Consider the following 22,231-nt stretch of genomic DNA (forward strand, 5'->3'; position numbering starts at 1 on the left):
CGTGTCCGGAGAAAAGCCCAGGGCCAGTGGAGTGCTGCGCAACCCCCCCACCCGCCCTGGGGAAGGGGCACCAGAGGCCAGGCTGAGCCGAGTTCGCTTCACAGAGGTTTTATTCGTGCTCCGGGTACCCGCATCGCCCTCCGGTCTCGCTTCTCCCCCAGCAGAGACCCCGGGATCCTCACCCCTGTCCTCCCAAGGCTGTGGGCCTCGGATACAGCCCCAAGGTCTCCAAGAGGGGACAAGGCCACCATCTTGCGGCCACCCGTCACCACTGCACATACCCGTGTGCAGGGACTGGAGGGTCTCCAGGATGTGACAGCTATGGAGGTACGGGGTTTGGTCCATGGGGAGCTGTGACCTCCTACCACTCCTAATGCCCCCATAACCTGGAATTGCATCCGTGCTGTTCATCCCCTCCCTCCGCAGCCAGGACACCCAGGGGTGCCGGGATACCCAGGGGTGCCAGGATGGGCAGAGTGTGCTGGCAGTGCTGCTCCTGTCCTGGTTCTGGCCCCTCCGCCCCTGCCCTGCTGCTCCGTGCGGTGTCAGCCAGCAGTGACCGGGGACCTCCCGGTTTGCACGGCCGGCTTCATTGAGCACGGACAGGCGGGCAGCGGCAGAGGAAGGCTCAGAACCGAGCCCTGGGACTGAAAATGCAGCACCTTGGGGGCGGTCTGAGGGGATTTTTCACCCCTGATCACAGCGTGGGATTACAACCCACATGGGGGATGCTGGAGGGGGTTATACCAATGCTGCTGGTGACCAGCAGCCCAAAGCAAGTCCTTTCATGCCTGCGTGAAGCGAGTTGGCGTGCTCTGCGCTCTACAGGGTTCTTCTGCAAGGCCACCCAGCCTGGTTTAGGGCTGGATGCCCTCCTTCTGCTTCTGGCCCTTGGGATGTGGCTGGCTGTGGTCTCCATGGTGGTGGTGAGCGTGGGCAGTAGGTCTGTGGTCTCCACTCGGGTCTGTGGCTTTCTCACTGCTGATCGCATGGTGTCGGTGAGGATGGAGAGGGTTGTGCTGCTGGATGGGAGTCTCTGACTCCTTCCCCTCTTGTTCAGGAAGCGGGCTCAGGGTTACAGGGACCTCCACGGTGCTGTTAGCCTGGGGAAAGTAACACAAGGGCTGATGCAATATGTGGATGCACAGACAGCCCCACAGCGAGCCTGTGAGCTGGGATGAAAGCAGAACAGTATCCGTCACACAGCAAGCTGTGTGAGCCAGAGCCTTGACCCAGGGCACAGGGAGGACAGGAGATGCTGGAGCAGCACAGAGATCACAAGCCTCTGTACCTACTATCCCTTGGCTCAAGCTGTCTGTGGTCCAGGAAATTCCTGAGCCAGGAAGGGACTTTGCATTTAATATTTCTAGGTGGATTTTTCTCCTAGGAAGTGACTAATTACCTGTTGAGCCCAGAGCTACATCCTTTTCTTCGCTCTGAGCTTGTCATCTCTGGGTCCGTTGCTCACCCCTTTCTTATATCAGAGCAGCCACTGACCCTAGTTAGCTTTTCCAGATCTGGGCTATGACCCCTTTAGTCCACTCCTTCTCAGCTTGAAAGCTCTGACCTATTTAACTGCTCTTCTTCCACGCCTTTCATCACCTTCCCTTTCAACCGTGGCCAAGGGTGGCTGCTGGCCCAGAACCTGTCCCCAGTGTGAAGACAAGGTTGTTTTTTAATTGATGTACAATGCCAGAGGAAAGAAAGGAGCCCAGCTCCAGCGAGACTCCCTGCTCCATACCTCCTGGGTGGTGTTGGGGTAGAGGGAGCAGTTGCCGCAGAAGTCCTTGTTGTGGGTGAAGCGTATGGCCGACTCCACGTAGGGGAAGTGGAGGAAGCTGTAGGGCAGCTGGATGTGGAAAGCCAGGCGGCCGCACCTGCAGGGAGAAGCCACGGCCTGGCTCGAGGTGGGGGGTCTGGGGTCCCCCCAGCCCAGCCATGGAGGGAGCTTTAGGAAGCCCACCAAAGGCTCTGTAACCCCCCAGGAAAGCCTCAGCTGAGACAGAGGACGCTCACCGGTCATAGACAAGGAAGTCGTCCTTGTCGCCCCCCAGGATCTGCCAGACGTCGGGCTCCTCTGGCTCTGGCTGGAAGACGGGGATGCCCGGTGGGGTCTGGCGCTCCAGCTCCCTGAACATGGCGCGAGAGAGCGGCGCCTTCTCATTGATGATCATGTAGCGGACGTCGGCCGTTCCCTGCCGGGTCAGCCTCTCCCGCAGGCCCCCGAGGCTGTGGGGAAGGAGGCGCTGGGAGGGGGGTGCTGGGGGGGGGGGGGGGACTACACCGTCCCCCAAGATGGCGGGGCTGGGTTTGGGGTGGGAGCAGTGGGACTCACCTGCGAGCCTGCTGCAGGCAGAAGTGTCAGCTGGCCTTCAGCAAGGCCACCACTGTCACCTGCCCCGCCGCCCCCATCATGGGGCTCGAGCCGTTGATGCTCCAGGCTGGCGCTTCCTGGCAGAGTCGGCTGCTGTTGTCCACCCCCTCGGAAGCCGAGGCCAGCCTCAGCCCTAGCCAGGCAGCCAGGGCCAGCACCAGCAGCCCCATCCCGGACCCCCACCCCTGGCAGGGGGAAATGGGGTGTTAGTCTCTACCCCAGCCATGGCCAGGGCTCTGTCTTTGCCCCGGAGGGAGGCAGGGATGCAGCCCTCATTGTCCTGGCCATGGGAAGGGAGTCAGTGGGACAGGGACGGTTTCACCTTCAGGTCACCTTGAGAGTCCTTGATGCCCCACAAAACACTTGAGGGGTGTACAGAGCCTTTAAACCTCCTCTCCCCCAAAATCTGCCTGAAGCCCCTTCCTCCCACAGCCCCCTAACCCTGCCCACGGGAAGATATGCCCCATCCCTCCAGAATCCAGCACATTTAATGGGCAAGGGGAGGACACGGGGCTGGGGAGGATGATACAGAGAGGTGGGGAGGGAGCAGGGGACTGTGGGGTCTGGTCAGGATGGATGAACCCCCAATCCCCAGCCCTCTCCCCCCGCGAGAATGAGCCCTTAATACCGCACTTCTCACTGCCGTCCTCCAGTCAGACCTTGCTCCCGGCCCCAGCAGCTCTTGGCAATGCCCAGCTGGCCCGGGTCTCCCTTTTATCTCCTGTCCACTCTCCCCGCCCAGGAGGGAGGAGAAGAGCCCAGCCAGAGGGGGACTGTGCCCTGGCCACCACCGCCTGCCTCTGGGGACGGCAACAAGGCAGCCACTGTCTCCTTCGGTGCCACGTGGCTTCGGGGTCCATGAGCCGTGCTGGGGCAAAGTGGTGCCTGGTGCTGGGCTGGTGCAGAGGGTGCCAGGCAGTGCTGCAGGGAAAGGACAGGCATGGCTGCTCAAAACCACCCCGCAGGCACAGGAGAGCTGGGGACATTGCCAAGGGCACTGCTTGCACCAAAGGGTTACAGGACTGTGGGAGTGACGTTGAACAGTGCCATCCATGAACAAGGTCCCATGGGAACTTGCAGCACAGCCTCTGCCACCTTGTAGCCAAAAAGATGAGTGCCTGCCCCACACCCATGAGGTGCTGGAGCTCCCTGCCCTGCGAGAAGCCACCCCAAAGGCTGTGCCATCCTGCCACATGCTGCCATGGCTGCTCTTGGACCATGCTTGGCCCTACAGCAAACCCCCAGTGTCCAGTCCCGTGCCTCCTGCCCAGCCCCGTGCTGGGGGGGCTGTGGCGGTGTGAGGAGTCTGTGCTCTCTTGGGAAATCACAGCGCCAGTGGATTCCCTCCCCCAGCCAAACAAGAGGAGCTCACCACTTTGGCCGTACACGGACATCTCCGCAAATATTTGAGCAGTTTATTGTACCTGGGCTCTGTACAAAAACATGATAAGGCAGGGAAGGGCAGCAGACACGGACACAACTGGGGCCCCAACACGGTCCCGGACATATACCAAAAGGGGAATTTGTCTGAAAACAGTCACGAGCAGCAAGGAGAGAGGGGGTTGCTGCTGTGGGGCTGAAGAGGCTCAGGGATGTCAGCAAGGACGTGGGACCATGGGTTGGGATTGAGGAGCAGCTGTGCGGAGTCAGGCTGGAGCAAAACTGTCCCATGACTGATGCCAGACCCTCGGCAGAGCTGTTACCCCCATCCGCACACCGCTCCCCCCAAGGCCCCACACCAGGTACCCCGGGCACCATGAAGCACCCGGCACTGAGCAGGGCCACATATCCCCCGCCGAGTGCCCTGCCCCGACGGGATCCGGGCCAGCAGGGAATGACCCAGCGCAGACACGAGCCGTTTCACCACCGGTCCCGGGCGACCCCCAGCCACCGCCCGGCAGCCGGTTTGTCTCCTCCCTTTGCCCATCCCCGAGCCGGCGGCCCCGGTGCCCGCGGTTATCGGCCTGGGCACCTTTTCGCTCTGCAAACACAGCCCCGCACCTGCGGGGCCGATACAAAACTCGACACCCGCCGCACTCGGCAGCGGCTCGTCCCTTGCCCAGGACGGCACCGCCGCCTCCTCCCGCCCCACCGACTCCTCCCGCCGCGGGGGCCGCCCCGTGGCGGGGCCGGTGGCTTTGCAGCCTCCCCGCCGCCGCCAACCCGCTTCCCCGACCCGCCGCGGCCCGTCGCAAGCCGGGGAGGAGCGAACTGAACCGCCTCTCCGGGGCCGGCCCCTGCCCCGGCATCCCCTTCGCCCGCAGCCGTGACCCCGGTGAGCCGCCGGGGCCCCGCGGGCCGGGGGGAGGGCGGGCCGGGGGGGCGGGCGCGGCGGCGGAGCGGGGCCGATGCTGATGGCGCAGGGCGCGGTGGGGGGGAGGAGGAGGAGGAGGAGGAGGGCGGGCAGGGTGGGAGCGCCGTCCCCTGCCCGTGTGCTCGGCGCGCAGGGCTGAGCCCCGGCCCAGCTGGTGCGCAGCAGCCGGGGGTCCCGGCAGGGCGCTGCGGGGCTGCGGCTCCCCCGGGGCAGGCGGAGTACCCGGGTGCAGCGCAGCCTCCCCCCGCGGCCCGGCGGAGCCCCGTGCCCTGCGCCCTGCCTGCGCAGGGAGCGCTCAGTGCGAAGCCCTTTTCGGGGGGGCAGGTGGAAGGGAATAATTAAGCGGGCCTCTGCCCACCCCCACCCCCACCTCTGGGGGGTCCAGCCAGGGTGGCGGGTGCATGGCGCGGGGTCAGGAACCTGAGGTGATGCCGAGTGGGTGTTTGGACAGATCTATTCCTTGAGTGGCAGGTATTTGGGTGGGGAGGGAGGTCACTTTCCCTGCAGCGTCTCTCCTATTTCACCCTCTGTGCCCCTAGGACAAGGTCACGGTCCGACCATGGTAACTCCATGCTGTTCTTGCTGGGGAGAGAAGGGCACTTCAGCCTCCTGTGACCCTTGCTGTTCTCCCCAGCCATTTGTGGGACAGCACAGGAGCCTTTTAACTGTAGCAGCAAGAAGGACACACTACAGGACATTCCCCCCCCAGTTCTTGTCCCCATAGCCTTGCTTATCCATCACCCAGATTCCCCGCTAACCTCCCTGCAGCACCCTGGAGGGACACATGGCTCCAGAGGGGACCTGCTGTGGCCAAGGCTCAGGGTTTTCCTCCTCAGTGACTGCGGGCGCAGGCCAGGACAGCAGAGCGAAGGGGTGGCAGAATGGCTCAGCAACCTCAGGCAGCTCTTTGCATCTGGTCCTGAGAGTGGGTGCCCTTGCACGGTGCGCGTTGGCTTGTGAGACGCACTTATTTAAAATACATACATTTAAGGGGTGCGAATTTACGTGTGTGTATGCGTGCACGCAGATGCACTCAGGCTCCATGCAAAGCGGAGGAACGGCTCCTTCCCGCAGCCAGTGAGCCCCCCCTGACCCCCTGCATCCTCCCCGCAGCCTGCCCAGCCATGGCAGCCTCGCTGAGCCGCCCCTGCTTCATCTCCCTCCACGTGCCCTACAGGCAGGGCTGGGCCCAGGACCTGGTCAACGCCTTTCGATTCCAGCCGGTGGCCATGCGGGAGACGCCGCGAGTCCGGCAGCTGGCTCTGCAGCGAGGATCTGCCATCTTCCTTGTCAACGAGCGCCTGGCGCCAGGGCCCGCTGGTGCCTCCTCCTGCGATTTCCTCTACGACGTGGACCCCCACCCTGCTTTGGGCACGGCTTCCAACATCTGCTTTGAGGTGGACGACGTGCCAGGGCTCTGCAAGCGGCTGCAGAGCCGGGGATGCTCCTTGCCAGTGCCCCCCACTGAGGTGAGGGACGATGGTGGTTCTGTCACCTACGGGGTGGTGAGTTCCATTGTGGGCAACATCAGCCATACCCTTCTGGACCGATCTCGCTACCAAGGACCCTTCCTGCCTGGCTTCCAGCCCATCCAAGGAGCCCCCTCGGCCACAGGGGATGGGATCGAGATCACCCATTTTGACCACATCACGTACGTCTGCCCACGGGGCAGTGCCCGGGCAGCTCTGGACTGGTACCAGCGCTGCTTCGGCTTCCACCGCTTCTTGCTGAACCCGCGGGAGAGGCCAGCTGAGGGGTATGTGCTCGGGGGGCAGGGGGTGGGCATGCTGCTCCTCGCGCTGCAGAGCACCCAGAGTGCCCCGGCACACGGCTGCAAGCTCGTCCTTGCCGAGTCCCTCTCGGAGGACGGCGCCAACCAAGTCGACACCTTCCTAGAGCAGCATGGTGGGGCCGGGATCCAGCATGTCGGCCTCCGCACCACCAACATCGTCGCCACGACCAGGGCTTTGCAGCAGAGGGGTGCACGGTTCTTCACACCCCCTGCAACCTATTACAGCCAGGAGGGCAAAGAGGAGGAGATCCGAGGGGTCGGGCAGGACCCCTGCACGCTGGCAGAGCTGGGCATCCTGCTGGACACCACAGTGCCTGGGGACAAGGGCTGGCCAGGCACTGATGCAGAAGAGAGCCCTTCGCAGCAGTATTTGATGCAGATCTTCACCCATCCTGTCTTCTCTGAGGAGACGTTCTTTCTGGAGCTCATTGACCGGCGTGGCGCACGGGGCTTCGGAGAAGGCAATATACGGGCGCTGTGGAAAGCTGTGCAGGTCTATATGGACCGGCAGCAGTAGTGGCAACAGTGCAATCCTTGTCCCTCAGCTCCCTGTCCTCTCTGGTCCAACACGCTGCTGTAGAGATACCACATGGGCAAGGACCAAGGGAGGGCTTCAGGTCAACCCAGAGCCAACTCCACCTGGGAGCAAGTTGCTCAGGGCCAAGTCCAGTGGGTCTCTGAGCATCCCCCAGAATGGAGGGTGATTTCTCCCCCTCCCTGGGTTCCCAGTTATTTATTGACCTCATGTGAAAAACTTTCTGCCTTAATTTAATGAGACTTTTGTTTGCAGCAGGGCCAAGAATGCTGCTGGCACAACGCCCCCAGATGTAGGGGGATGAGGGGCTGCCGGAGGGAGCGGATAACTCAGGGGCCACGGACATAGCTGCTCGTCAATGGTTACCACCCAGAGCACAGCCAGCCCCTGTTACGGGGCAAGCAATGGGCTCTTACTCCTCTCAATTAAAGAATTAACTTGCAAGAACTTGCTTTGGTTTTTTCTCTCCTCCCATTTAAGACATGCCAAGTGCCAGGCAAGGATGAAAGGGCCCTTTCTGCCCTTTAAGGCCGGCTGTCCCCAGTCCTGCAGTCCCTCAACTGAGGCCACTTGCCCCTTGCACACCCCCTAGACCAGCCCCTGTCCCTGCCGGCCCCCGGGACTGGTGCCTTTGCCAGGGTGCAGCTGTGCATCACGGTCAGGAAAAGCCACAGGGTGAACACACTGAGAAACAGCCTGACGGAAAAGGTAAAAAAGGGGAATAAAAGCCTATGAAAAGCCGAGGGAGGGCTGCTTGGCTCTACAGAGGGTCAGCCCGTGGGGGCTGATGCCTGCCCTTTAGGGGGGTGTTCTGGGTGCCTTATTTGGGGGGTCAGCAGCAGTTGATGCTCAGCCAAGGGGCTCACAGGTGCATTAATGAAGAAATCCCTGCAGTCTCCAGCCCAGATGTAGGGATCCTGCCAGCCATCCTCACATCAGCCACAGGCTGCCTGACCCCCCCCAGCTTAGCACAGTGCAACAGAGGTAGAAAGTCACTTTAAAAAAAAAAAAAAACAACACAACAGATGCTTTAGCTTTATTATTCAAAAGCCTATGGCTCAGGTTCAGTAAAAACAAGTGTATAAAAAGGGCTGTTGGAAGCCGGGAAGGGGACAGCAGCATCCACTGGGGGGATCAGTGGCTGGGGGATGAGGAGCAGGCAACCGGGGACAGGGCTGCGGGAGGGATACAGCACAGCCTTCCTGCTGCCGGAGAGAAACCCCTGCTGCTGTGAGTCCGCAGAGCCGGACCGGTGGCCATACAGGGCCGAATAACCACAGGAGGGCTCCGGCCAAGGAGGGAGGGCAAGCCTGGCTCCAGGTCGCATCCAGGACCATGACAAGGCACAACTCCCACCAGGGCGCCAGGGAAGCCACTGGACTCCGCTAGAAGCAGGAGACCATTACAGGGCCGTGTACCAGGCTTGCAGCAGTATAGGGGACACCATCCCCACACCACAGGCAGGACTCACCGCAGCACGGGTCTCTGGTGGTCTCGCACATGGAAGGTGCTGTCACAGGGCAGTCTGTGCCTGGAGGAAAGTGTGGAGGGAGAGCTGCGTCCCAGAGCTGGTGCTGCCCGCTCCCTGCAGTTTTGCCCCCCGCTTCCGCTTGGCACCCTGCAGGAGGCACACAGCAGAGCTAAGCCAAACCCCAAGGGCCCCCATGGCCTCCACGGACCCCCACTGGGGCAAGGGGCCCCTGCTAGTGAGGACATCCAGGGGCAATTCCAGCCAGGCGAGTCCCCCAAACACAGCCCTGCCCAGGCTGGGGATGCTCCTTGGCCTGACCCCAGACCCCAGGGTGGGTCCAGCACCCCAGACCAGAGGGTGGCCCACAGCAACCATCCAGTGATGCTCACCTTGCCAGGGCTGCTCTCCTTCCCATGCTGCTTCTCACATGCTTTCAGCACCTGAAGGAAGCACAAGAGAGCCCAGAGCTGAACTGCAGCCCAGTCCTGGAGCCAGGACAGCCCACAGAGGAATGCCAGAGGCTCTCCCAGGAACCCAGGAAGATCGAGGGAATAAGGCCCAGGTACGCCCCAGTACCTTCTTCATAGCCGTGGACACCGCAGAGGCACAGAACTCCTCCTTTGTCACCCAGCGGGACGGGGACAAGGCAGGGACCAGGGTCACGTCCTCATCCAGGGGCAGGGAGTAGACCACATACGTCTGGTGGATGTGAGAGAAGATGTGGATGACCTGCGAGGGGATGGGAAGACATATGAAAAGGGCAGCTGGCAGGCAGCAGGGGATGGATGCACTGCTCAGCTGCCCCACAAGTGCACTGAGTCTGCCAGGGCTCAGAGGAGCAGGGCAGGGTTTTGGAGGGGTGACAGCAGTGAAGGGAGACCTGTGCTTTGCCCCTGTGGCTGAGCACAGGGATTTAAACATTGCATCGCTCACCTCTCCGATGAACCGCAAGCCTTTGGCCACCACGGGCCGCCCTGTCCAGGCCTGGAGGTGATCTGCCAGCGCCTCCCTCTGCTTCTCCTCCTGCAGGCCCTCAGCTAGTGGGAGACTTGGGAACTCCCAGAGCCCAGCCAGGAGACCTGGGGAGGGGGCACGACAGGAGTGTGAGCCGGCAAGGGGCACATCTGAGGACACCGAGCCTCACCACAGCCCCATGGGGCTCCTTTCCCCATCCCCACAGCAAGCACATCACTGGTGCAGCCCTCTCCCAGGCTGCTCTATCCTTTGCGCAAGTGGTAAGGGGCCACACAGTGCCCTTGCCCCTGCCCGCCCAGCCCCATTACCCGAGCTGGGTCTCTGCACGATGAGGTACTCCAGGGCCCCGTGGCAGCCCCTCCGCTCCAGCACACACGTGGCTGTTCGTGCTGCCCGCGGCTGCTTCTTTGCTGCTTTCCGGGGGAAGTTGGTCACCCCCAGGCTACTGTCCCACGGCTCCGTGGCTGGGGGGCACAGGGGACAGCCCCCAACACCTGCAAACATCGATTTAACAGTCGCCCCAGGACCCATACCTGGGGCTACCACAGGCACCTCCCCGTGCGCTTACCACAGTCCTCAACATCAGGCACTGGGGCGGGTTTTTCAAACAGCTTCTGAGAGGCGAAGGCCAGCTCCTTCTCCACCTGCAAGGGGGGACAGGAATGAGGACAGGCTCATCCACCAGCCTGCCTTGTCCCTAAGCATGGCAACCCCTCAGGGCCAGATTTTGGGGTCATACTTACCCTGTGCCGTGCATGGCAGTGCTGCTTCACAGGGCACTCCCTGCACAGCGGGGCCTTGGGCACACACACAGTTGCCCCCAGCTCCATCAGGGCTTGGTTAAAATCCCCCGGGCGGCTCCGGTCTACCAGGGCATTAGCCATGTCCCTGGGAGAAACAGCAGTGAGCGGCACAGGGCTCTGTGGGGAGAGGGTCCCAGGACCTGTGCCTGCTTCCTGCCTGCAAGGGAGGATGCTCCTAGGTAGGCAGAGGCAACACGGCTCCTTTCTCCACTGCTCCCAGCAGCATCAGCCTCCCAAGAGCTCCCACACCCCACGCTTCTCTCCCTCTGCCAGCTCAGCTCCCCACGGCTCCCAAGTGATCCTGCCCTCAGCCAGCACCAGGCACAGCCACGATCACTGCAGCTCGGAGCAGGGACTGAGCATTCCCCTTACCAGAGCCGGTCAATGACAGCCGGGCTGCTGGAGTCGGCACCGATGCACCGTAGGCGGCACAGGACCCGGATCACATTTCCATCCACGACACCAGTAGCCTGGGACCGGGAGCAGGGATTACTGCACCGGGAGGCACCTGTGCTCCCAGCAAGGCAGGGAGCTGGGGTGCTCCCAGGATGGAAGGGGGACACACACAAGGCCAACCCACAGGCCAACCTGGGCAGTGGGCGAGACACACCGCAATAGAGGGGAGAGCCAGAGCCAAGCACAGTTCTGGGGAGCTCCTGGCTTGTGAGACACATCAGCTGGACCCCACCAGGAGCAGGGCTGGGTGGCAGAGAGGAGAGATGTGTCCGCTGATGCCCAGCTCTCACCTGTCCATACGAGATGGACGCGATGGCTCCCGCCGTGTATCGGCCCACTCCCGGCAGCAGCTTCTGCAGGTCCTCAGCTGTCCTGGGCATCTGGCCAGCCAGCTCAGACACCACCTGGCAGAGAGAGGGCTGAGGTCAGAGGAGCAGCTGAGGCGTGTGTGTGCAAATCGTTTTACCCATGGTAAGACAGGATCCAGCCTCTGTAGCCTTGTGCCAGCCGGACACAGCCTCAGCGAGGGAGGGCAAGTGTCAGCCAGCACCAACCCACAGGCTGCAGAGGGCTTCGGGAATGCACCCCACTCCCCAGCACCTTCCTTGCTGCCTCCTGCAGACGCTTCCCTCTTGAGTAGTAGCCAAGTCCAGCCCACACCTCATTCACCTCCTGCTCCAAGAGACACAGCCTGGTGTTAGATGAAGGGCCACGAGGGCAGGGAGAGCACCCAGCCCCAGCAATGCTCACCTCCAGGGACGCCTGTGCCAGAGCCTGCAGCGTCGGCCACTTCTGCGGTACAGAGGGAAGGGGACAAGTCAGGGACAAGCAAGAGCTGTGTTCTGCAGCAGGGGATCTGCAACAGGCAGCAAACAAGGTCTCCAAAAGGGGCAGCCTTTGGGCACAGGACTCCATGAGGAACAGTCACCTGCATCCAGCGGTTGTAGTAGTTGATCACTGTAGCCACCTGCGTCTGCTGGAGCATGATCTCAGACACCCACACTGCAGGGAGCAGGGCAGGGATCAGAGCAGAAGCACAACCACCACCCACACCTTGTGCCATGGTGACATTAGCACTGGCTCCAAGCACTGCACCACCACCCAACCCATGACACCCCTCCCACTCCTCACATTCCCCACATGCTGCCCCATAGGAGCTCCCTCAGGCCCAAAGTGGGCTGTCCGACCCCCCAGCACCTTGCAAAGGGGGGGTCAGTGGCTCTCACAGCTGCTCCAGGCAGCTTGTTCCAAGGATGGCAACTAAAGCCATGTTTTCTCACAAGGCCATATTGCACATCCGTGTCAGGGGGCAACACACAGCAGGACCCCTCACACACGTCGGGGCGCAGTCCCTGTTCCTCACCTGCGTATGCCCGTCTGTCGGCATCCAGCTCAGTTGCTGCCTGAAAGGGGAAGAAGATGGAGTGTGAGAAACAAGGTGACACAGGACCTCACCGCAGAGGGGACCTGCAGATAAAGTAAAATTGCTTATGGTGTGTTTTGAATGCTATATGGGAACCTGCCAAAAAAAAAAATTCTCTCAAGTGCTCAGAAGTTCCAGGTTCAGGTTAGTCAAGTGACAAAGCACCTTCTCCCTAATGACATATCCCACAGCAAGAGTTTACCCTGAGGTTCAAAATCCCACCAGAGGAGCCGTCCCAGACCCGAGCTCCTCTGCACAGGAAGCAATTGCAGGTGGATGTAAATCCCACAGAAGAGCCACGCAGCTCCCAGCAGCGCCATTCAGACAGACATTGCTGTAAAGCGGACGCCCACCCCCAGTACCCCAATCGCTGTCTGGCTACTTGTCGCCAGGGGGAGCGCAGAGCGGGTAGGAGCTCTAATAAAAACGCTTGGCAGGCTTAAAGCAAACACACGGAAAACGTTTTCCATGCAGAACTTGCTGCTGCAGGGTACCACAGAGGCAGGAACAAAACAGGTTTAAAAGACAACGAGATTAAGTTTGCCAGAGAAAACCACGGAACGGCAAGGGCTAGCCAGGAGCACGCTCCCATTTCCAACGTTATCCCACTTCCATGCAGCCAGGGATACATCGCACAGGAAGACACCGTAGTCACCTCAGCAACGCTCCCTCAGGGCGGAGGGAGCGGCTCCCCACCACGGCACGCCTGCCTCCCGATGCCTCCCCTTACCAGCGTCCTCCAGGGAAGGTCCCGCTTGCACCTGTCGTACCAAGCGAGCAGGTCCCGGCGCAGGGCCTCCCTCTCGGTCGGGTCGCTGAAGAGATGCCGGGCGGGCGGCGGAGCCGGCGCTGGAGCCCCTGCCGGGAGAGCGGCGCGGGGTCGGGGCACGGCAGGGGCGGAGAAGGGCTGCGGGGCGCGACTGCGGCGCCGCAGGGCCCGAGGCGGGAGCCCGACAGAGCCGCTGCCGGGCGGATGTGCACCGAGCGCTGCAAAGCCGCAGCAAGCGCCAGCGGCCGCCCCGGCTGACGGCCCCGCGCAGGACCGGCCGTGCTACCACCCAGCCCTCCCGCTACCGGACACCTCCGCGGGGCGACGCTCCCTTCCCGCTCGGCCCCGCGGGCGGGGCCGCCCTCCCGCCGCTCCGCCGGCGGCCCCTGGCAGCCGCCGCCCGGAGCTGGCTCATGGCCGGGCCGCTCCCCGGCGGGGCTGGAGCCCGGGGACGGCGCGGCGCCACGTGAGACTTTCCCGGGAAAACGCTTCCCCTGCAGCGGCCCGGCCCCGCGCGGGGACGAATCAGAGCGGGCTGCCCCGCCCACCTCCCGGGTGTGAGCCAATCGAAGCGAGGCACGGGGGAGGGGCTTGCGCCTTCCCGTCCTCAGGCCGCCCGCGGGAGGGGGCGGGACCGCCTGGAGCGCTGGAACCAATCAGCGCTCCGATGAAGAAAACGAGGCTGTCCCCGCCTCTTCTCCCGCCGGTCCCAACGGTCTCACGACAAGGGCCCCAAAGGGTTGCCCGACGTAAACGCCCGTTTACTTAAAAACAAAATTCTGCTTCAAAATGGGTTTCGGAAGACGAAAAAAACCCCAGCGACTGCTGATAGGAATAGCGCCGCCCGCGCGTCCAGGCAGCACGGAGCGCAGGGGCGGGCAGGGCGATCGGTGGGAGGGGGCAGTCGGGGGGCAGCCGCGCCGACGGAGGCCCCGTGCCCGGCACGGGGAGGCGGCGGGGGCGGCCATGGCGCGGTGGCGGGTGCCGGTGGTGGATGTGCAGAGCGACAACTTCGCGGAGCTGTGGCCCTCCATGGTGCTGGCGCTGCGCACCGCCACCTTCGTCGCCGTCGACACGGTGAGGCGGGGCGGGGGGCGGCGGCCGCGGCGCGGCCGTGCCTGCGGGGCCGCTGACGGGTGTCTCCCCGCAGGAGCTGAGCGGCCTCGGCGCCAGGAAGTCGCTGCTGAGCCCGTGAGTGCCCCGGTTGTGCGCGGGGGGTGGTGTCGCTCAGCCGGGCTTACCGGGTGCAGGTGCTCGGGGCGCGTCCCTCCGGGACCGGCTGCCCAGTTCGTTTCCCCCCGCGGGTTTGGCTCTCCCGGGGCAGCCGGCGGGAAGGGGCAGGGCGGCGGTGCCGGGCAGGAGCCGTCAGCTGCCGCTCTCCCGCTGCCCAGGTGCATCGAGGAGCGGTACAAGGCCGTCTGCAGCGCGGCCCGGACCCGCTCCGTCCTGTCCCTTGGCGTTGCCTGTTTCAAGCGGCTCCCGGAGAAGGTAAGTGCCCGGGCCGTGGAGCGGCCGTTCCCTCGTTGCCGCCTTCCGAGGGAACAGTGGGCACCGGGACTCTGCCTTCCCGCGCCCCGCGGGCTCGCCCCTGGCTCTTTCGGCAGCTCCCTGTGACGGGTGTCCCTGTGTCGCTTTGCACGCTCTCCTCCTGCAGTCGGAGAACGCGTATCTCTGCCAGATCTACAACCTGACGCTCCTCTGCATGGAGGATTACACGGTGGAAGCCCAGTCCGTGCAGTTCCTGGTGCAGCACGGCTTTGACTTCAACAAGCAGTACTCCCAGGGGATTCCTTACCACAAGGGCAACGACAAGGTACAAAACTGCTCTCCTTCGGGCCCCTCAGTTTGCTCTGCCCCAGGCTTCTGGGGAGGCTGCTGGCTTCCCCTGGTCCTGGCGTCACCCTCGCACAGCTGCCGAGTGAAGATGGGCTCACACTGGGGTCTTGAGTGCAGCGTTATCCCTTTCACCTCCCTGCTGCTTTATATCCAGGCTGTCACTTGTTGCAGTTGCTTTTCCAAATGTTTGGGCCTCTCTTTGGTGAGAGCAAGAAACAGCTGTAGGCAGTGCTCTGCTACAGCAGGCTCTGAGGACTTCCCAGGGTGATGGCAAGTCCAGGCGCTAAGGCGTGTTGACCAATCCTTCCTCTTGCAGGGCAACGAGAACCAGAGCCTGAGCGTTCGGACTTTTTTTCTGGAGCTCATACGAGCGAAGAAGCCTCTCGTTCTCCATAACGGCCTGATTGATCTGGTCTTCCTGTACCAGTGCTTCTACGCTCACCTGCCAGACAACCTCGGCACCTTCACCGCTGACCTCTCAGAAATGTTTCCAGCAGGAATATATGACACCAAGTATGCTTCAGAGTTTGAGACTCGCTTTGTAGCGTCCTACTTGGAGTATGCTTACAAGAAATGGTGAGCGGCGCTCTGGTATTTAAAGCTCATGGGAGAAAGGGCAATGGGAGGGTCAGTGGTTGGTTTTTTCTAGGCAGGGGGATTGGCTCTTAGTATCATCCCCATGAGTGAAGAAAGGTGCTTTTCTGGTGAGTCTGCCCCGTGCTCTTCCTGTTTCTAGGATGGGTGCCAAGTGCATAAGGGTGCATTTTGTAACATGCCTTGTCTGTTCAGTCGGCGGCTGCTGAAAGAGGATTTCGGTCTTCTGCTGGCAGCAGTTGTGACCACGGAGTGACCTCATCTAATTGAAAAATAATCGATTCGCTACGTGGCCCTGGTCCAGCAGTGCCACAAGGCCACGGCAGGAACACACGCAGAAGAGGGACCCTTAAAACTCAGCTAGGGAGCAAACAAAAACAGGTCTGTGCCTGCAGGGTCTGCTGGTTATGATTTGGTTTTGTAGGGGATGGTGCAGGTAAAGGGTAGGGGCTCCCCGCACCTCCTGACGCCGACCAGCTCTGTCATGCATCTCGCACGTGATGCTCGCGTGCAGCCGGCTATCACCTCCCATCACCTCCCTTCTGAGCAAAGGTTGTGCTCTCATTCCAGAGTGTCCTGTCTCGTTCCCTGCCCCCAGCTCTTCATGGATAGCTTCCAGGCAGACACATGTTAGAAGCAGAGATGCCTGTCCACTTCACGTGTCGGTCCAGCCCCTGGTTCTGCACTCTCCGCACAATCTAAACAAGCCCCTGGCAGTGATACAGCCCCTTGAATCTCCATTAAACTGAAGTCATGCTCTGAGCAGAGGAGAAATGGTATTTTTAGTGACTGTTTTATATCAGGAAATGCCATTTTGACAGGTCTGAAAGCATTCAAGATGGCCGTTCTCAAGCATGAGAATGCTTTGTTTTGACAGGATAAAAATACTTTTAAAACTGAACTCTTAAATGTTTTAACCCACAATTCTAGTTACACAGGGCCTTCCAAGATTTTGGGCCTTTTAGCCAGCTCTGGGGACAGAACAGCTCTTTTCTCATGAGGTGGAAAACATTTCCTTCATGTCTGCATTGCCCAGGTTAGACCTGTTGAAGCAGTGGCTGCGGGATGCTCTACACGATGCCTCATTTTTGGGCGTTTTTCCTTTGTCCATTAACATGAAGACTAACACATATCTTAGTGCCCTTAATATTTAAAACCAAGCGCTGTGTCCTCTTCTCCCATAGCTTTCCTTGAGACACTGGTGTCTCTGCCGGTGTGTTGGCATAAGAGAAACCAATCAAACCAGCACAGAATCACCTAGTTACTAAACTGCTCTCCCGGGACTGAGTTTCTTCCCAGCCGGCTGTCGAGCTGGCTAGAGCTCAAGAGCAGGAAACTAGTGGAGTTGAGGCTTGGTGGAGAGCAGCGTGTTGGCAGCAGCTCCACGCTGTGGTACCTTCAGTGATGTTAACTGTGTACTCTTGTTCCAGCAAGCGGGAAAACTGCAAGCTGAAGGACTCCAGCAGCCAGCACCTCACCATTGAGTTCTGCAACTACCCTGCCAATGTGTCCCGTTACATCGACTATCGCCACTGCTCTCCGGAAGAAGAAAGCAATGATGTGGGAGGGGAAAATAAAGTGCCTGTTTGTGAGAAATTTTCGGTAAGTAACATGAATCCCTGCTTCCTTCCTGGCTCCATGGAAAGAGCCACATGTGGCCAGAGCAGGAAGTAGCAGGAAAGCACCTGAGAACTCCCCCTTGCTTGCTTGACAATACAAGGAAGATTTTCAAGCTACAGGTGGCTTCATGACAGAAAGGGAAATGGCATGCTCTGTTGGGAGATGGTGAATTCCACAGGTTACGTTAGAAACAAAGATTCAGAAAGAGATTATAGGGCCTGAACAGTGGGATGGTATGAGGTATAGTACCTATTGCTGTCTTGGGGGCGCTGCAAGTTCTAAATTAGTTTCCTCTGAGCAAGAAATGCTGCCTTGTCCCTCTCCCCTACCTTGATTAGATATAAAAAAATGCTACCTGTCTGCAGCTGTAGTATGGTGTGGTTCACAGCATCTCAAGTCCTTGTGCTGCTACAGCAGTAAGCAAAGAGCCCATCTGAGCAGATGCTTCAGGGAGAAAGGGAGCTCTTCCAGGTGTTACATGTTACTGTCGCAGAACAACATAGGTTGGGAAAACCTCTGGAAGTTTATCATCCAGCCACCAACTCAATACTGCTCAGAGCCTTGTTTGGTGAATTTTGAAAATCTCTAAGGACAGATATTGCAGAACCCCTCCAGGCCCATTCCCGTGCTTGACCACTCATTGTGAAAAATGCCTTCCTATATATCTAGTGAGAATTTCCTCCGACTGTGACCACGTCACCTTCCCCTGCGCTCCCCTCAGAAGAGTCTAGCTCCATCTTTATAACCTTTGCGTTAGGTACCTGCAAACAGCAACAAGGTATCTCCATCCCCTTAGCTTTGCCATCTCCAGGTAGAACAAATCCACTTTCCTTGGCTCTTCCTTATACGTTGCATCGCGACAGCTCCCTGCTGCACTTGCTGCAGTTTGTCAGTGCCGTTGTGGGGCTGTAACCGGACACAGGGCTCTTGATACTGTCTGGAGCGGGTCCAGAGGAGGGCCACAAAGATGATCCGAGGGCTGGAGCACCTCTGCTATGAAGACAGGCAGAGAGTTGGGGCTGTTCAACCTGGAGAAGAGAAGGCTCCGAGGTGATCTTATTGCAGCCTTCTAGTATTTAAAGGGGGCCTACAGGAAAGCTGGAAAGGGGCTTTTTACAAAGGCCTGTAGTGACAGGACAAGGGGCAATGGCTTTAAACTGAAAGAGGGGAGACTTCCATTAAATAGAAGGAAGAAATTTTTTACTCTGAGGGTGGTGAGGCACTGGAACAGGTTGCCCAGAGAAGTTGTGGCTGCCCCATCCCTGGAAGTGTTCAAGGCCAGGTTGGATGAGGCTTTGGGCAACCTGGTGCAGTGGAGGGTGTCCCTGCCCATGGCAGGGGAGTTGGAACTAGATGATCTTTGAGGTCCCTTCCAACCCAAACCGTTCTATGATTCTATGATACAGCTTCACAAGCCCTCAGTAGAGGGGAGTAATTATCTCTGCTCCATGTTACGGTGATAAACTGTTCTAACCAGGAGGCTGGTGGTGACAGACTTCTCTCTCTCTCCCTAGGCCTATGGCTGGTGTCCAAAAGGGGTGAAGTGTCCACAGTCTCATAACATTGACCTCATAATTGATGAAGATGACAAGCTTTGGGAGGAGAAGCGGAAGAAGCAGAAGCACAAATGGAAGCGTCGGAAGAACACCAGAGAGCCTGCAAAGGCACATGAAGAGGAAAGCTCAGAGAAAGAAATGGAGCTAGGTCAGAATGGACAGGAGGGACCGCCGCGAAAACAGAGCTGCTATGAGCCTCCAGCTGCTGCGGAGCTGGCAGAGATGGCACCCAACAGCGAGGGCAGGCCACTGGAGGAGGAGAACTCCATGGACACGGAACCAGAGGTCAGCTCGGACACTAGTGCACAACAGGAAGAGGATCTGGGGAGCACTGAAGGAACTGCTGCCCAGGTAGCAGCTTCAGTGAGCCCTTCTGCCAAGGGAAACGCCTCTGACAGTGACCAAGTGGAGGGGAAGTCAGAGGTTCCCGCTGGCGTGGGCTCAGTCAATTACCCAGACATCCCTGAGACAGAAGCAGCATGTGCTGCAGAAAAGGAAAAGGAAACCCGTGGTCCACCTTCACAGGGGGGCACACACCGAGCTGGCTTTGACGCATTCATGACTGGATATATCATGGCTTACGTGTGGATGCTCAAGAAAGGGAAAAACACGGACCCTGGTGCAGGACCCTGGTTGCCAGTCTGCCACAATAAACTGTACCTCAGTGGGAAATCAGTGCCACTCCAGATAGTAAAGAGCTTGTTTTCCAAATCTTCCAAAGCTCACAGCCAGAAGATGAAGTTGGCCTGGGCCAGTGGACAGAGCTAGAGGACTCCTCACTGAACTGGGCTTTTTTTCCCCCTCAAGTTTTGAAGTTCTTTATTCCATCAAAAGCTGTCCAGAAGGGGAGCAAGTTTCTTAACTCTTGTTTTTCTTTTCGCTTCTAACAGATTAAATTGCTCTCGATGGGAGGTCCCTCTGTTGTTCCTCAGTGGTGTGCTAGGCTGTGCAGGCAGGGGTGAGGGAGGAGAGAGGAAAAGCACACCTCTCCAACGGCACCCAGGGCTGCAAGTCTCAGTTTGGTGCTGTGCGCTCCTGAGTGGGTTTTGAAAAAACAACCTAGGGTTGCCTTTCCTGAAAGACCACTTGCCAGCTACCTTAGCATGGGTTTCACTTCTTGCAGAAGATGAAGGTGGTAATCACTTGATAACCAGAGGAGACAGAGGCCAGAGCTTCCCCCTTAAACTTCCTAGCACGTCAGAGCCCCAGTGTCTTCCCAGATCTTGCCTTTATCCTTACTGCACCTACAGCCTTATTTCCTGCTGCCACTTAACCTAGCGGCTTAGGGTGGGATAGACCTTTTCAAGAGGAGCACGTGCTAAAGGTCCACATGTCTGAAAGCTCCAAGCTGCTGACCCATACAACCAGTTTGATAGAAAATGCTATGAATAGTTACTGGAGGAAGATGTAATGCTTCTGTGAGACACCAGGTGAAAGAAGGCTGCCTCTTCAGGCAAAGCACCCAGTTTTATGAATGTTTAGTCAAGTGTTACTGCTTTCAGTCTGCTGGTAGGGTAATTCCCTATAATGCTCATAATTATTTCCTCTCTTTCTAAGGAGGTCAACAAGGATAAAAGTGTCCTGTTTTTTTAAAAAACAAACAAAAAAAGACAGACCCTGACCATGGTTAGTTTAGAACATGCACGTGGGAGAGCTTTCCCACTTTGTATTTGTACTTTACCTTAACCTTGTTTACAACACACACAGACAAGACCTTTGCTTCCACGGGAGAGAGGGAAGGAAAAAGCTGCTTCTCCCAAATGGGCCAGCTGGTTCCAGTGCAGGGTAGCTGCATGCAGAACCAAGCCACAGCAAGTCTTCAGACTTCTAAGGGGAGATGCAGTGGGACTTAAAGCCAGATGTGGTCCTCTTAAACTGCTCAGCTTCCTGAAGCTATTCTGTAGGGCTAGAACACAGCAGGCACAACGGCAAGCTCCCTGCAGGCTGTGCTATCAAAAGCCATCTTGTCTTGAAGGTCAAAAGTTGCTGCCTACTCTTGAGAGTGCTATAAGGCAAAGCAGAAAAACTCCTTGAGTCTCACAGATTTAATAGTGTAACACCTCAGTAAGATGCAGGAGAGACACAACACTGAATAAGGATGACAGTTTTCCCTGTTTATAATTCAGCACTGAGTAATAGTGAATATGATCTCAAGCCAGGTATTAATGTCATCCATAGCTTCAGTAAGCATTCGAGCCAGCTTTTTTAACCTAGAGTTGCCCTCTCAATCACAAGACTCAGGCCTTGATTTTATTTTTATTTTGAAAGCAAGTTGGGAAAGTTTACAAAACCTGACCAAGAAAAAATTATGAAAATATTTAACTGGATTCATCTTTGGTTACTTCTTATTGCAGTTCCAATAAAACATACACCATTTCTATAGTTCAAAAAAAGTCAGAAGGTCAATCAACATAAAAACAAGACGTGCTTTCTTTACATATTCATAAATATCCACAATATTAGAAAAGTTGTTTTGCAAAGATTTTTTTTTCTGGCAGTGTTAACTTACTATTATACACAGGCTACAAACTTCTTCCTAAGCCTTTAATTACAAGTTGAGCTATTTACAGACTGCAAAATATTAAGACATAAAACTCCTTCATAAATACGAAAATAGATCATCTTGCAAAGATCTTTATACTTAATCAAATATCTGGCTGCCCCTCCTCCCAAAAAAAAGGTTATTTGTTTTGCATAGAAATGTAGTGACATGCAATATAAACAACAGCATTAAGTGCAAACAGGAATTATTCAAGTGTCTTTAGTTGTACTGGCAAAAAATACCAATATTCTGTTACACGTAATACATCGATGCCTCCCCAACAAGTGTAAGTCTACTACAGCCCCTTGTCTGCTCCGCTTCTGAGGGGCAGCAATCCACATGCGTTCTCAACTTTATCAACCTGCAACCACAACAAAAATAGCTTATAACAGACATGTAAATGAATTCAACGCAGAAGGATTTAAAGTGAATTAAAAACGTCTTTGATCTCTTCAGGGAACCCAGCAGTGTGTAGAAAGTGTTTTAAAAGAGCAAGAAGTGCTCCTGTAAGAAAGTCAAAAATCATGATAAAATCCAATCACAATAAAACTTTGTCACATCACTATAAAACAAGGAGTTTGCTGACCACACGTTCACACTCATGTTCAAAGTAGCTGTCAGAAAATGGCCCCCAGTAGAAAAGCACCCTCAGGTGGGCAGAAAACCCAGGAGTAGTAACTAGGTGCAACCTAGATTCATCTTTACACAACCAAAGGGAGGAGATGTAGCGAGTGCCAACTGCATCCAGATCCTTGGAAACACTGGCTTTTAGCAAGCACTTAGCTGTTTTAAAAATGGCCTTTCACTCCAGTTTCACACATATGCCTCTTTCCCCAGGCAGACCAAGAATCCAGGGAAAGCCTGAGCTGCTATTCCTTGACGTTTCTCTTTCTGACATCTCCACCTCAGTACAAAGAGCTAGAAAAGTTGACAGATGAGCCCTATGCATGTCCGCTGGCTGTGCTTAGAGAGAACATTTAGGAAAACAAAATTTTAGCCATACTGCTTCATGAGAGAGCTATTCAGGGCAGGGAAACATTTTAAGAGACAGTGGTGTTAGAAAACAGATGAGGTCACTGCAATGGGTGCCACAGAGGTACCCCAAGCCTGACTGCACAGGCTTTGCAGTCAGCGTCAGAGAGGGCGACAGGCTGCGTGATGAGGTGTCGGC

The 22,231-nt window shown here is 57.8% G+C and overlaps 4 protein-coding genes across 4 annotated transcripts; 2 read left to right on the forward strand and 2 right to left on the reverse strand.

The window, feature by feature from the left end:
• Positions 1–857: 857 nt before the first annotated feature.
• On the reverse strand, positions 858–2,544 carry LOC147528192 (selenoprotein Pb-like). Its single transcript, XM_086617750.1, has 4 exons — positions 2,336–2,544; positions 2,017–2,229; positions 1,742–1,877; positions 858–1,103 (listed from the first exon to the last, which is right to left on the reverse strand). Exons 1-4 carry the CDS (start codon positions 2,542–2,544, stop codon positions 858–860), a joined length of 804 nt encoding a protein of 267 aa, XP_086473876.1.
• A 3,268-nt stretch (positions 2,545–5,812) lies between these two features.
• On the forward strand, positions 5,813–6,997 carry HPDL (4-hydroxyphenylpyruvate dioxygenase like). Its single transcript, XM_086617785.1, has one exon. The coding sequence runs from the start codon at positions 5,813–5,815 to the stop codon at positions 6,995–6,997; it is 1,185 nt and encodes a 394-aa protein (XP_086473911.1).
• An 816-nt stretch (positions 6,998–7,813) lies between these two features.
• Positions 7,814–13,327, reverse strand: MUTYH (mutY DNA glycosylase). The gene is made up of 16 exons (XM_086617752.1): positions 13,225–13,327; positions 12,874–13,001; positions 12,084–12,123; positions 11,649–11,722; positions 11,471–11,512; positions 11,321–11,392; positions 11,011–11,124; positions 10,637–10,734; positions 10,205–10,349; positions 10,030–10,105; positions 9,770–9,955; positions 9,420–9,565; positions 9,063–9,215; positions 8,876–8,926; positions 8,547–8,633; positions 7,814–7,834 (listed from the first exon to the last, which is right to left on the reverse strand). Exons 1-16 carry the CDS (start codon positions 13,325–13,327, stop codon positions 7,814–7,816), a joined length of 1,536 nt encoding a protein of 511 aa, XP_086473878.1.
• Positions 13,328–13,878: 551 nt separating this feature from the next.
• On the forward strand, positions 13,879–19,362 carry TOE1 (target of EGR1, exonuclease). The gene is made up of 7 exons (XM_086617556.1): positions 13,879–13,989; positions 14,063–14,103; positions 14,304–14,400; positions 14,567–14,725; positions 15,065–15,324; positions 16,773–16,944; positions 18,477–19,362. Exons 1-7 carry the CDS (start codon positions 13,879–13,881, stop codon positions 19,284–19,286), a joined length of 1,650 nt encoding a protein of 549 aa, XP_086473682.1. The 3' UTR covers positions 19,287–19,362.
• The last annotated feature ends 2,869 nt before the right edge of the window (positions 19,363–22,231 follow it).

This window comes from Tauraco erythrolophus, chromosome 10, assembly GCF_009769465.1.
Source record: "Tauraco erythrolophus isolate bTauEry1 chromosome 10, bTauEry1.pri, whole genome shotgun sequence".
In the NCBI taxonomy this organism is placed as follows: domain Eukaryota; kingdom Metazoa; phylum Chordata; class Aves; order Musophagiformes; family Musophagidae; genus Tauraco; species Tauraco erythrolophus.